This window comes from Podarcis filfolensis (assembly GCF_964270895.1).
Source record: "Podarcis filfolensis genome assembly, chromosome: 2".
In the NCBI taxonomy this organism is placed as follows: domain Eukaryota; kingdom Metazoa; phylum Chordata; class Lepidosauria; order Squamata; family Lacertidae; genus Podarcis; species Podarcis filfolensis.
The window spans coordinates 13181644-13193425 of NC_139605.1; the positions used below are offsets into that span (position 1 = coordinate 13181644).

Here is an 11782-nt window from a genome sequence, read left to right on the forward strand (position 1 = left end):
AATCCCTTATTTTGGCTGCTGATCCCTTATTTTCAAGGCTGCTGGTCCCTTATTTTCAAATCTGTAACTTGACAGTGATGCCTTTTGTCCAAGGAGCTCAGGGTGATGTACATGGCCTGCTCCCTCTGTCCGTTTTATCCTCACAACAACCCTTTGAGGTAGGACTAGGCTGAGAGACTGTGACTGGCCCCAAACTCAGTATCCCAGGCTGTGTGTATACCTATTGGATTTGAAGTTGCTTTTGCAAGGGAAGTAGTTTTTCCACTGTGGAATTGCATTTATATATGGACTTGTCTTGTCACTTGTTTTTGCATGTGATAATGCTTTAAATATTTTTATACATGTATTATTTTGGGGAGATTTTTACACGCACTTGTCTTTATACAAGGAATCAGGGGTGGGGTTTTTTTAACACGTTTATTTTGTTTACTATCGATGTCTTTACAATGAAACCCTTTTAATGGGAAGCGATGGTCTCAATCCATCAGTCAACACAATTAATCATAGTCGAAAGAGACGCCAAGGGCCATCTAGTCCAACCCCCTGCAATGCAGGAATCTTTTGCCCAACATGGGGCTCAAACCCACGTCCTTGAGATTGAGGTTCTCGTGCTCCACCGGCCGAGCTATCCCTGCTGTCATGCCATGCATCGTTTGGCTGTCAGAGTGCTATTCACACACATAGTACAACTCCTGCTCGCAACACTCGTCTTCCCACAGGACTCCTTCCTCCGTGCCTGTCCCTGCCCCACAGTTTCCCCATAGGGGATCGCTCGGTTCCCCTTCCCGCCAGCTCTGAGGCTCCTCCACGGCGCTCCCATTGGCCCAAACCCAGTAGCCCCACAGCCCGTGGCGGTGCAGCCCCAGCCAAGCCTTCAGACCCTGCTGGAGCTCAACCCTCCCGGCCAGGATCTGGCCTCTGGCATGGCAGGCAGCCAGAGCTTCGAACCAGGTGCGGTTTTCCTGAATGACGACAGGGCTTTGATCCTGCAGGGGTCCTGCTAACAGGAAACAGAAAGAGAGAAGAGGTATTAGAGCAGCAAACTTTTTCAGCAGCGGGCCAGTCCACTGTCCCTCAGACCTTGTGAGGGGCCGGACTATATTTTGAACATAAAAATAAAAATGAACAAATTCCTATGCCCCACAAATAACCCAGAGATGCATTTTAAATCAAAGCACACATTCTACTCATGTAAAAACATGCTGATTCCCGGACCGTCCACGGGCCAGATTGAGAAGGCGATTGGGCCAGATCCGGCCCTCGGGCCTTAGTTTGCCTACCCATGTACAGTGGTACCTCAGGTTAAGTACTTAATTCGTTCTGGAGGTCCGTACTTGACCTGAAACTGTTCTTAACCTGAAGCACCACTTTAGCTAATGGGGCCTCCTGCTGCTGCCACGCCGCCAGAGCACGATTTCTGTTCTCATCCTGAAGCAAATTTCTTAACCTGAGGTACTATTTCTGGGTTAGTGGAGTCTGTAACCTGAAGCATATGTAACCTGAAGTGTAGGTAACCTGAGGTACCACTGTATTAGAGGCACCCTTTCCCCACCGCTTTACATTGGTACCTCGGGTTACCTACACTTCAGGTTACAGACGCTTCAGGTTACAGACTCCACTAACCCAGAAATAGTACCTCAGGTTCTATTTTACCTCAGGATGAGAACAGAAATCGTGTGGTGTCAGCGGGAGGCCCCATTAGCTAAAGTGGTACCTCAGGTTAAGAACAGTTTCAGGTTAAGAACGGACCTCCGGAATGAATTAAGTACTTAACCCGAGGTACCACTGTATTTCGCTTCCTCAGCTGTGGATGTGATTGTTTCCAAAAGCCCTACGGATGCTGAGCCATGAGGCTGCTCTTCAAAATCAGAGAGGATCGCTTGTGAACACCCACCACCCTTGGGCAGTGACCGGGGCTCACCGCCATGGAAGTCCACCAAGGTTCGCCTTCTTTGGCCCTCCCACCCCAATTCCCCTCTGGCCAACAGCTGACTTGGCAGCAGCTCCCAGAGCTCAGAAGTTGCTTGCTTTAAAAATCCCCCACAATATCCCAGAGCGCCCAATGCAGCGCTGGAACCGGAGATTCTGGGAAATTAAGATGGCGGACTTGCTTCCCATACCCAGCCAATGCCTCCAGGACTAGGTAGGTCATAACTTGTGAGGCCTCACATTGCTATAGTCTCAGGCAGGTCTTCCTCAATACTGTACAATGCGCAGGGTGATGAGGTGTCGACGTTTCTCCAGAATCTGCATGGTAGCCGCCAGATGGGCCTTAGCCTTGGCTGCATGAATGGCTTTAACCAGGGAGGGAGGGAGAGATGGATAGGCTAAGGGGAGATGTTTAGTGTGTGTTTGCATAGCCTCCAAACATGTTGAGTCCCAAAACCTGGACATGCATCTTCTCGTCCGTGCGCAAGCACAAGTCACGTGACCTGCACAAGGTCACGGAGCCCAAAAGACACACTTTTTTCAGGGTTATGCTCTCACTGTGGCCAAAAATGCACATTGTGCCTCATCGTGCGAGATCGTGGCACCTCCAAAAAATCACTTTGGTGCCTAAAACAGCCGCCATGCTCTCGCGTGGGGAAAAAGGATGTCCCATTTTTTTCTGGGACCTTTTTGAGGGGATATGTGTTTGTAGAAACTAGCTTATTGCACAAAGGAAAAATGTCGCTTGACACACTTTTTCCCCAGAGGGAAATGTGGCCGTCGGAATGGGTGAAAAAACCCTTTCCCCCCCCAATTCTGCCACACAGCTTTCCAAAAGCAACTAAACAGTGATCTGTCTCCAGGATGTAAAAGGTAAAGGTAAAGAGACCCCTTACTGTTAGGCCCAGTTGCGGACAACTCTGGGGTTGCGGCGCTCATCTCGCTTTATTGGCCGAGGGAGTCAGCGTACAGCTTCCGGGTCATGTGGCCAGCATGACTAAGCCACTTCTGGCGAACCAGAGCAGCGCACGGAAACACCGTTTACCTTCCCGCTGGAGTGGTACCTAGTTATCTACTTGTACTTTGACGTGCTTTCGAACTGCTAGGTTGGCAGAAGCAGGGACCGAGCAACTGGAGCTCACCCCGTCACAGGGATTCGAACTGCTGACCTTCTGATTGGCAAGTCCTAGGCTCTGTGGTTTAACCCACAGCGCCACCCGCGTCCAGGATGTACCTTTTGTTAAACTGGAAGCAGAGAAAGTTGCCAGCTCCATGTTTCTGGTCTCTTGCTCAGGCCTGTGTTGGGTTGAGGAGAGATCCTGAACTGCAGTGGGATAAGGGAGCTCGTTTCCATCAGTGGTTGCAGGGTCGTACCCTAAGGAGACAAGATACCCAATTATTTTGCATTTGGACTCAGATCAGCCCCAGCCATCAGGCACGATGGTCGGAGGCGATGGGACTTGTAGTCTGGCTACATCTGGCATTCCACAATTTCTTCGTGAAAAGCTGGAACTGGGAGACTGAGCCCAGAGCTTAGGTTGCACAGTTTTTTGGGAATTAAGAAGAGCCCATCTGGACCAGAACCCTGTTTTCACAGTGGCCAACCAGATGCCCAAAGGGAAGCATATGGTATTACTGGCGAGTAGGATTCTTGAGCCCTCTTCAGTTCCAGGACTGTATCTGGATTACTGATAGGCAGGCAAAGCTACTTCCGCCCTGCAGAGGAGGTGGGAATGCGGGAGTCACAGCCCAGCCCCCCCCCCCCCCGTGCAATTGGGAGAACCCCCGGCCATGTCACCTCTTGGCCAGCCAACTGGCTGGCTTTGGGGGCGTGGCCCACCCGATTTAAACACAGGCTCGGCTGGGGATATCCCTCTTTTCCCACATACCAGCTGTTCCTGTCCCCCCCCCCCCCCGCCTTTAAGCTTTTCGTTCCTTGACCTTGCTATGGACCTCGCTTGGTCGCCGTTGAGGGGCCTGGTAGGAATTTTTCCACTTGGGAAATTGGCACCAGCCACTTGGTTTTTCGCCTACCTCGTAGCAAATCGTCACAACTTTCTTAGTATTGGCGGTTAGGCATTGGCATTTGTATTGTTTTGTAGATGGAAGAGGGGAGGAAGCGCCATCACCTGCCCCACATATTGAAGGGTAGTCCGATAAAGGATTCTAGGGGGCGTGGCCCTATCCGAAGCCTATGGAGTTGAGGGCCTAAGGCACACCCCCGAGTGGTGACCTCAGGGGAGTTCCTAGTTGATGTGCATCAACAGGACTCCCCCTACTGGTGGTTAACCCTTCCCGGGCTTCAAGCAATCGGGCTGAAGCCGGATAGTCAGTTAGGACCAATGCCTAAGCCAATACTGCTCATCACCTGTAACCAATAAAGTTGTGGGCATATTTAGCCCATTAACCTTAAGTAATTGTGTCATGTGTCTTTATTTCCGCTGGGGGAGGACGGGAACTCGCCACGCAATATGTGACCTTAACTAAATATCAAGAACCAGGCCTCTGGTCCTCCCCATTCTGCTCTCTTGTGTTTTGTCACTGTTATAGGAATTTTAAGATCTTATATACGTAATAAATGTTCGTAACTGTACAAGGCAAACACATAAATAAATAAATATATATATATATAAACTACATGTCTGGGAACAGTACAGGAAAACAGTCCTAAAGCCATTTTGACGCTTCTAGTGACCTCAAATATTTCCCTGCAAGGAGGAAAGAAATGGAAAAACCTCCCCATTGTCTCTTTGTTCACAAATCCTGTCTTAAGGGTGTGTCTGTGTATGAACAGGGTGAGCCTGTGACCTGGACTCAGGAATTAAGTAGTTATCATCACAAAAGAGTGGGCAAATGGCCCAGGTAATGAAATCAGTGATCCATTATCAGGTATCCTGGCAGACAGGAGAAAAACAACACACTCATATTTCTGCTGTAGACCGCCCCTTCTGTGATGTATGTATGATGTATTGGGAGTGGTCTTGAGCTACAGGGGAGGCAATTTCAAATGTCTATATAAGAGTTTGCACACCATTGTTCTGGGTCTCCTCCTCCCTCCTGCGTGCGTGTGTGTGGGGGGGGGCCCTGTTGCAACAGCTTTAATAAACATCAAGCTTACTAGCTGCTTTGCTTTTCTCAATATTCTCTGGTTGGCCTCTGTTATTTTCTCCTACCGACAGAGAACCTACATAAAGACTCAATACAGGCTCTTTGGTAGCCCATAAGGGAAAAGGAGCAGTTTTTTCTTATCTTCTTCTTCTTTGGCGATCACTTGTAGCTGAGTATGATTGTCTTCCATAAACACAGTTTTAACAATGAGTCCGTAAGTGACTGTGGAGGCCAATTCTGGACCCACACGTCCTTCCACAGTGGGGACATTGGTTTCCAGGCAGGAGTTGATCACGGTGTGAATTTTCCAAGCGTGCCTTCCTCTTAGCACATTTCTCCCTTGCGTCCTGAGTTCGAGTGTCTTCAAAGCCCATGACACCTTTGGTAAAGGCTGTTCTCCAGCTGGAGCCCTCGCAGGCTAGTGTTTCCCAGTTGTCAGTGTTTATACTACATTTTTTAAGATTTGCCTTGAGTCTTTAAACCTCTTTTGTTGACCACCAGCATTACGCTTTCCATTTTTAAGTTCGGAATAGAGTAGTTGCTTTGGAAGACGATCATCAGGCATCCGCACAACATGACCAGTCCTTTACCTTTTTTTCTTACAACATCACTCTTTTCCATTTCCCTTCTTCACTCCTCCAGGCTGTTTGGAAAAAACTCACCATCGTTGGATCCGGCTGAGAACCGCTTACTTGTCACAGGTATCCAGGAATCTGAAGCTGAACCACTTGCTGTGGGAGGGGAAGTCGCTAAGAGGAGAGATTTTAAGAATTAGTCCCACCGCCATTCACTACCTTCCTCCCCACCCACCCCCAAAATATTTTAGGGCCGTAACTTAGACACAAACAGCTTTGTGAGTGTTTGCGTTGTGGGGGAAGTCAAGCTGAATGCTTGACTTTAGAAAGCCACATCCTGGGACCTGTGTAAATTATGCAAAGGAACTGGATTTGCATCGACCGGTTTTGCAGAATTTGTTTGGCTTCTGCCATTCAGGGGATAATCCCCTCACCGCAAGAAACCATGGCTGTAATCTAGGCTTGATGCTAAGTCTCTCATGATTATTCTCGCACAACAAGATGTTCTCTCCCTATTCTCCCCCTGTGTGACCCCCCTAAATCTGTTCTGGCTGTTTCCCACAACCCCGTGGAGCAGATTCAGGAAGGGTGCAAGGGGTGAAGAAGGGGGGGGGGATTCATATTGGGCAAGCAGAAATCGTAGCGCCGAAGGGACAGAGCAGTTGAATACCGCCCATAATGTGGAAACACCCTGAGCCACAATATTAATACTGTCAACCATGGTTCTTGCTCTGTGTATACATCAGGGGTGGGAAACCTATGAACCTTCCCATGTTGTTGGACTACAACTCCCATCATCCCTAACTTGTGACAGAGATAGTGTGAGTTGGGATCCACCAAATCTGCCAGGCTGCAGGTTCGCTATCCCTAGAGTAAGGGATATACTTGTGCCCACCTCACTCCAGGAAGCCCTATGAGGCACAGACACCGTTTCCCTCAGTGTTGAACTGAGGATGTTTCACCGGCCTGCAATTTGAGATTTTCTAAGATTCCACTGATACCTCAGTGTGTGGCAATCTGGTATGCAGCTCTGATTTTGACCGTTGCTGATAGGTATGTCCCCTCTTAAATCACAGGGTGAACATTTCAGTCTGATGCAGGAGCCAGCAATGAGAGCTTATGCCAGGGGTCAGCAAACTTTTTCAGCAGGGGGCCGGTCCACTGTCCCACAGACCTTATGGGGGGCCGGACTATATTTTGAAGAAAAAACTGAACGAATTCCTATGCCCCACAAATAACCCAGAGATGCATTTTAAATAAAAGTACACATTCTACTCATGTAAAAACACCAGGCAAGCTCCCAAAATAACCCAGAGATGCATTTCAAATAAAAGGACACATTCTACTCATGTAAAAACACGCTGGTTCCCGGACCATCTGTGGGCTGGATTGAGAAGGCAGTTGGGCCGGATTCAGCCCCCAGGCCTTAGTTTGCCTACCCATGGCTTATGCGGTTGTGGTAAATGGATCCAGATCAGAATCAGGGAGACACGGGTTCCAATTCCAACCACAAAATGCATTATGTGGCCTTGGGAAGCTCATGTACTTTTGGCCTAAGCCACCTCAGAGGATAATTCAGGAGATGAGATCTTCCAGTGGTCTAACAAACCAGGTCAGCTTCCTGCATTCCTAATATAGTAGAGGACTGGGCAATATGGAACAACACAATCAAGAGGCAAACTAATAGCAATGAGGGGCTGGATAGAAATCTGCTTTTCTTGAAATAACATTTGTTTGTTTGTTTGCTTTATAAAAATATTTGTACACTCCTATATCATCAAATAGGGATGCAAGTGGCGCTGTGGGTTAAACCACAGAGCCTAGGACTTGCTGATCAGAAGGTCGGCGGTTCGAATCCCCACGACGGAGTGAGCTCCCGGTGCTCGGTCCCAGCTTCTGCCAACCTAGCAGTTCGAAAGCACATCAAAGTGCAAGTAGATAAATAGGTACCACTCCGGCGGGAAGGTAAACGGCATTTCCGTGCGCTGCTCTGGTTCGCCAGAAGCGGCTTTATCATGCTGGTCACAAGACCCGGAAGCTGTATGCCGGCTCCCTCAGCCAATAAAGCGAGATGAGCGCCGCAACCCCAGAGCTGGCCGCGACTGGAACTAATGGTCAGGAGTCCCTTTACCTTTACTTTATATCATCAAACATAAATACATCAAAGTAGTTTGCAGCAATAAAACCAGGAAATAGTTAAAAGCAGACATCAATTAAGCGTTGTAGAACAACAATAGGAAGTGGATAGCTCAGTTGGTTAACAACAACAACACCCCGCTCCTCTGGCTGGGTTTCCCCAGCCACTCTGGGCAGCTTCCAGCACATATGGTTAGTTCATGGTGCTGATAACTCCAAGGTTTCAGGTTTGATCCCCCTAAGGGACATTGCAGGGGGGTTGGACTAGATGATCCTCAGGGTCCTTCCAACTCTATGATTCTATGAGATTCTGTTAGAATAATAATAAAAAACCCTAATGCTCAATTGCTCCCCCTAGAGGCAAACGGAGGAATTACCAGGTTTTCACCCACCTGAGTGCCCCTGCACCCACATAATCTTTCCCTGGCAGCTTCAGGGTCCTGTTCCCCACCCCCTCCACCACTTGCTGAAATCAGGCTTGGGAAAAGTCTGCTACAGATTTAGGATACCTACCAGCGATGGTCGATCGCGGGGCAGGAGTCAACACGTCCTTCTGGTCAGGTATGGAGCGGCAGTTTAGCAGGAGTTGAAGAAGAAAAGGAAGAGCACCTGTAGGCCCTGAAAGGCAGAATATAGGAGACCCTTTTTCGAAGTGATTATTTATTCACGCTTTGCTTCTCTTACTACTGGGAACTGTAGTTTCCCCCCTCTCAGAACTCCCAGCACCCTTAAGCAAATTACAGCTCCTATTATTCTGAATGGGGGTGGGTCATGTGCTTTAAATGCATGGCAAACGTTCTTTGAACGTGTGGTGTGGATTTAGGTGCTGAGCTTTTCCAGTGACGTAGCCAAAACAGGGGTACTGAGACACAAGAGGGAGGTAACATATGTTAGAATTCCTGCTCCATGATTGCAGTCATGGGATTGTTGTCTTTCACATGTTTTGACTCCACAAAGTGGGAAGTGACAGAGACAGGATGTTTGTGTTACTATGTTCCGTGAAGTGGGACTATTGTCCTTTGTTCTTTCTCTCTTTGCTGTCTGATGCCAGAGAGAGAGGGAGCCATGTTGCAGTGCTTCGTGTGTGTTTATATGTAAATAAAGTAGATTGGCCAACATGCTGAGTTGCTGAGGTCTGTCACACGCATGATGCACAAACTCTGTGGATCCCTTATGTGCCCGTGTCGGTTGGCATCGGTCGCTGTGATGTTCGGGCAGAAGAAAGCTTTTGAAGCTCCGAACGATCAACCAGGAGGGACAGAACATGCCAGTCGGGCATATGTCTCTGCCAGGGTCCTACTCGAGTGTAGGCTGAACTCCTGACAAGAGCATGCTCAAGTGTGGAGGTGTATTGTTTAGTTCTTGTTCTTATTATACGTTTTTGTGTTTTTTGCCTCTTATTTTTGCGTTGTCACTCGCCACTCACCTTTGCAGCACACAAAAGGATGTTTCTGTAGGCATTTCTCTTGATACCACAGGCTCTCGTTCATAACCGCACAGCTCTCCGAAGTCCTGGACGCTGGGCTCCACTGCGTAAACTTATAGGGGTCGCCATTAAGCCAGACCCAGGAGAGGCCCTGGCGGTACAGGCCGATCCAGAACGAGCAATTGGGGCAGAGGGAGGCTGCCTGCTCCATATCCCTGTCATCCCGGAAACCTGCCAGCCGGGTGCCCTGTCGAAGGCAGTAGCAGTGGGCACCAAGCATGGTTTGCGGGTCCTGGATGAGGAAGTATTCGCGGTCTGAGGACAGGAGCGATGCCATGGCGACTGTGTAGAGAAAGAACAAAGAGAAAAGGCACCCAAATATATCTGGTATCGAAAGGGGGTCTTGCCAACCCCACAGTTCTATGGTTCTGAACCCTGACTTAAAGTAAAGGTAAAGGGACCCCTGACCATTAGGTCCAGTCGCGGATGACTCTGGGATTGCGGCACTCATCTTGCTTTATTGGCCAAGGGAGCCGGCGTACAGCTTCTGGGTCATGTGGCCAGCATGACTAAGCCGTTTCTGGCGAACCAGAGCAGCGCACGGAAACGCCGTTTACCTTCCCGCTGGAGTGGTACCTATTTATTTACTTGCACTTTGACGTGCATTCGAACTGCTAAGTTGGCAGAAGCAGGGACCAAGCAACAGGAGCTCACCCCGTCGCGGGGATTCGAACCGCCGACCTTCTGATCAGCAAGTCCTAGGCTCTGTGGTTTAACCCACAGCGCCACCCGCGTCCCACCCTGACTTACTCTGTCCAAATTTCATGACTGGAAATCGTAATGATTTATCACGTTAAGCTGCCATTCTGAGGCGCTTTGGACAGTAAGCGCTGGGATTTTTTTAAAAAAAAATTCCTCACAACAACCCTGTGATGTAGGTTAGGCTGAGCGTCAGTGACTGACTCCAAGGTCAGAACCCTGTGAGCTTCATGGCTGAGTGGGGATTTGAACCCCACTCCAACCAATACACCACACTGGCTCTCTAAACGCCAGGATTGCTCCATTTTAACCTTTCAGCAACCCCTCTGAGGTAGGGTGAGAGATGGCGACTTGACTCCAGACAACCTAGAAAGTAGGGATTCAATGCTCATGTTTTCCAGGCCTGGTTCAAGCACCACTGCTTCTTCTCCTCTAGAGGCTGCCTGCTCTATCGGCTGGTTCCAGGTGGCAGTTGAGGCATCCCTACTACCTACTTGGGAGTAAGTCCCATTTAAAAGAATTAACATGTGAACAACGCCTCCTAAAATCCTCTCTTCTACACAACTACGAAAGGTGCAGAAGCCTTTCAGTGGAACTTACTTCTGAGTAGACATGCACAGGATGACACTATTAATGCATTAATTCCCCTATGTCTGTTTTTTTTTGTAATTGTTTTATAAAATAAAGAGGCAGACGAATAGATTTAGTTCAGAATCAATTCTGGGCCTATTCGTTGCAAATACTTTTAGTGAGATAAACTTCACTTACCCCCTAGAAGGATAGCTGCCAAGAAAAGCTTCATAGCAATGCAAAAGGGGTTTCTTCAAACCCAGGCAGGTTCCAAGCGCCCAAAAAGCGCAGAGGTGCTAGGCTGCGAAAGTCAACTTCTGGGAACTTATGTCCTTCCTTGGGAGACTTAAAGCCTAGCTGTGTCTGAATGATGAAGGGGACCTCCTAGTTTTGGTCAGGATTCCACCTGAGGCAACAGCCTTGTCCACAAGATTATGCGAAAGGAAAGGAAAGAAGATTTGAATTTCAAATTGAGGCATAGGCACAGAAACATCCTGTCTTCCTGGGGCGCTGAGCTGGAGACAGGTGTTTCCTTACTTTGGAAACCAGATCTCAGAGAACAAACAAGAGCTCTTTGGTCTCCATCCTGCACTGCACAGATGTTCCCTGAGGAGCACCCATTTATTGAACTCCTGCTCCATACCTGCCAAGTGCATTCCATTTTTTTATCCGAGATCATGGCGGCCATTTTGGGTTCCACGATCTCTAGCTACGCTCTAGCCCCTAAAAAAATAAAAAAGCACTTTTTGGGGGGCTTTCCTCAAGGTGAGAGTGAGGTGCAAGCAACCTGACTTGCCTAGGAGCATGTCCCAGATAACGCCCCGGGTTTGGGTCTCCAAAAGTTGGAAGCAGTGCTGGATTTACGTATAAGCTAAACAAGCTATAGCTTAGGGCCCCACTCTCTTGGGGGACCCCAAAAAAATTAAAGGAAAAAAAACCTGGATGTACATTTCCAAAATATAAAACAAATAAAACCTACATTCAGCAACAGTGTTTTGTGTTGTGTAGGCTCCTATGATGTAAGTAATGGGCCCCGCCTGCTAGCCTGTTCGCGAAAATATCACTGTATATATCATTTCTGTATACATATTCTGCATGGACTGGTTGCATGGCAACATGTGCAAATGGCTTTAGATACCTATTAGGTCCATAAATTACCATATAGCATATATTGCCATGGATCAGAGCATGCCAGGCACTCCTGTCTTCCACTGCCTCCCACGGTTTGGTCAAACTCATGCTGGTAGCTTTGAGAACACTGTCCAAACATCTCATCCTC

General features: G+C 48.4%; 1 protein-coding gene across 2 annotated transcripts; it reads right to left on the reverse strand.

The window, feature by feature from the left end:
• Positions 1-233: 233 nt before the first annotated feature.
• LOC310757089 (macrophage mannose receptor 1-like) lies at positions 234-11329 on the reverse strand. Of its 2 annotated transcripts, none has more exons than XM_083602240.1 (6): positions 10702-11329; positions 9175-9516; positions 8262-8366; positions 5700-5786; positions 3164-3304; positions 234-997 (listed from the first exon to the last, which is right to left on the reverse strand). In XM_083602240.1, exons 1-6 carry the CDS (start codon positions 10733-10735, stop codon positions 669-671), a joined length of 1038 nt encoding a protein of 345 aa, XP_083458366.1. In that variant the 5' UTR covers positions 10736-11329; the 3' UTR covers positions 234-668. The 2 variants fall into 2 exon arrangements, with proteins under 2 accessions (XP_083458366.1, XP_083458365.1); XM_083602239.1 differs by having other exon boundaries at positions 235-1000.
• Positions 11330-11782: the final 453 nt, after the last annotated feature.

What these genes read in the sequence shown, in the direction of transcription:
- LOC310757089 (XM_083602239.1), bottom strand. Translation starts at nt 10,735, where the DNA reads ATGAAGCTTTTCTTGGCAGCTATCCTTCTAGGGG. An exon ending in TCCTTTTGTGTGCTGCAAAG is followed by an intron (nt 8,367 to 9,174) that starts GTGAGTGGCGAG and finishes TCTGCCTTTCAG; the next exon opens with GGCCTACAGGTGCTCTTCCT. An exon ending in TGCTTCCAGTTTAACAAAAG is followed by an intron (nt 1,001 to 3,163) that starts GTACATCCTGGA and finishes GTTTCCTGTTAG; the next exon opens with CAGGACCCCTGCAGGATCAA.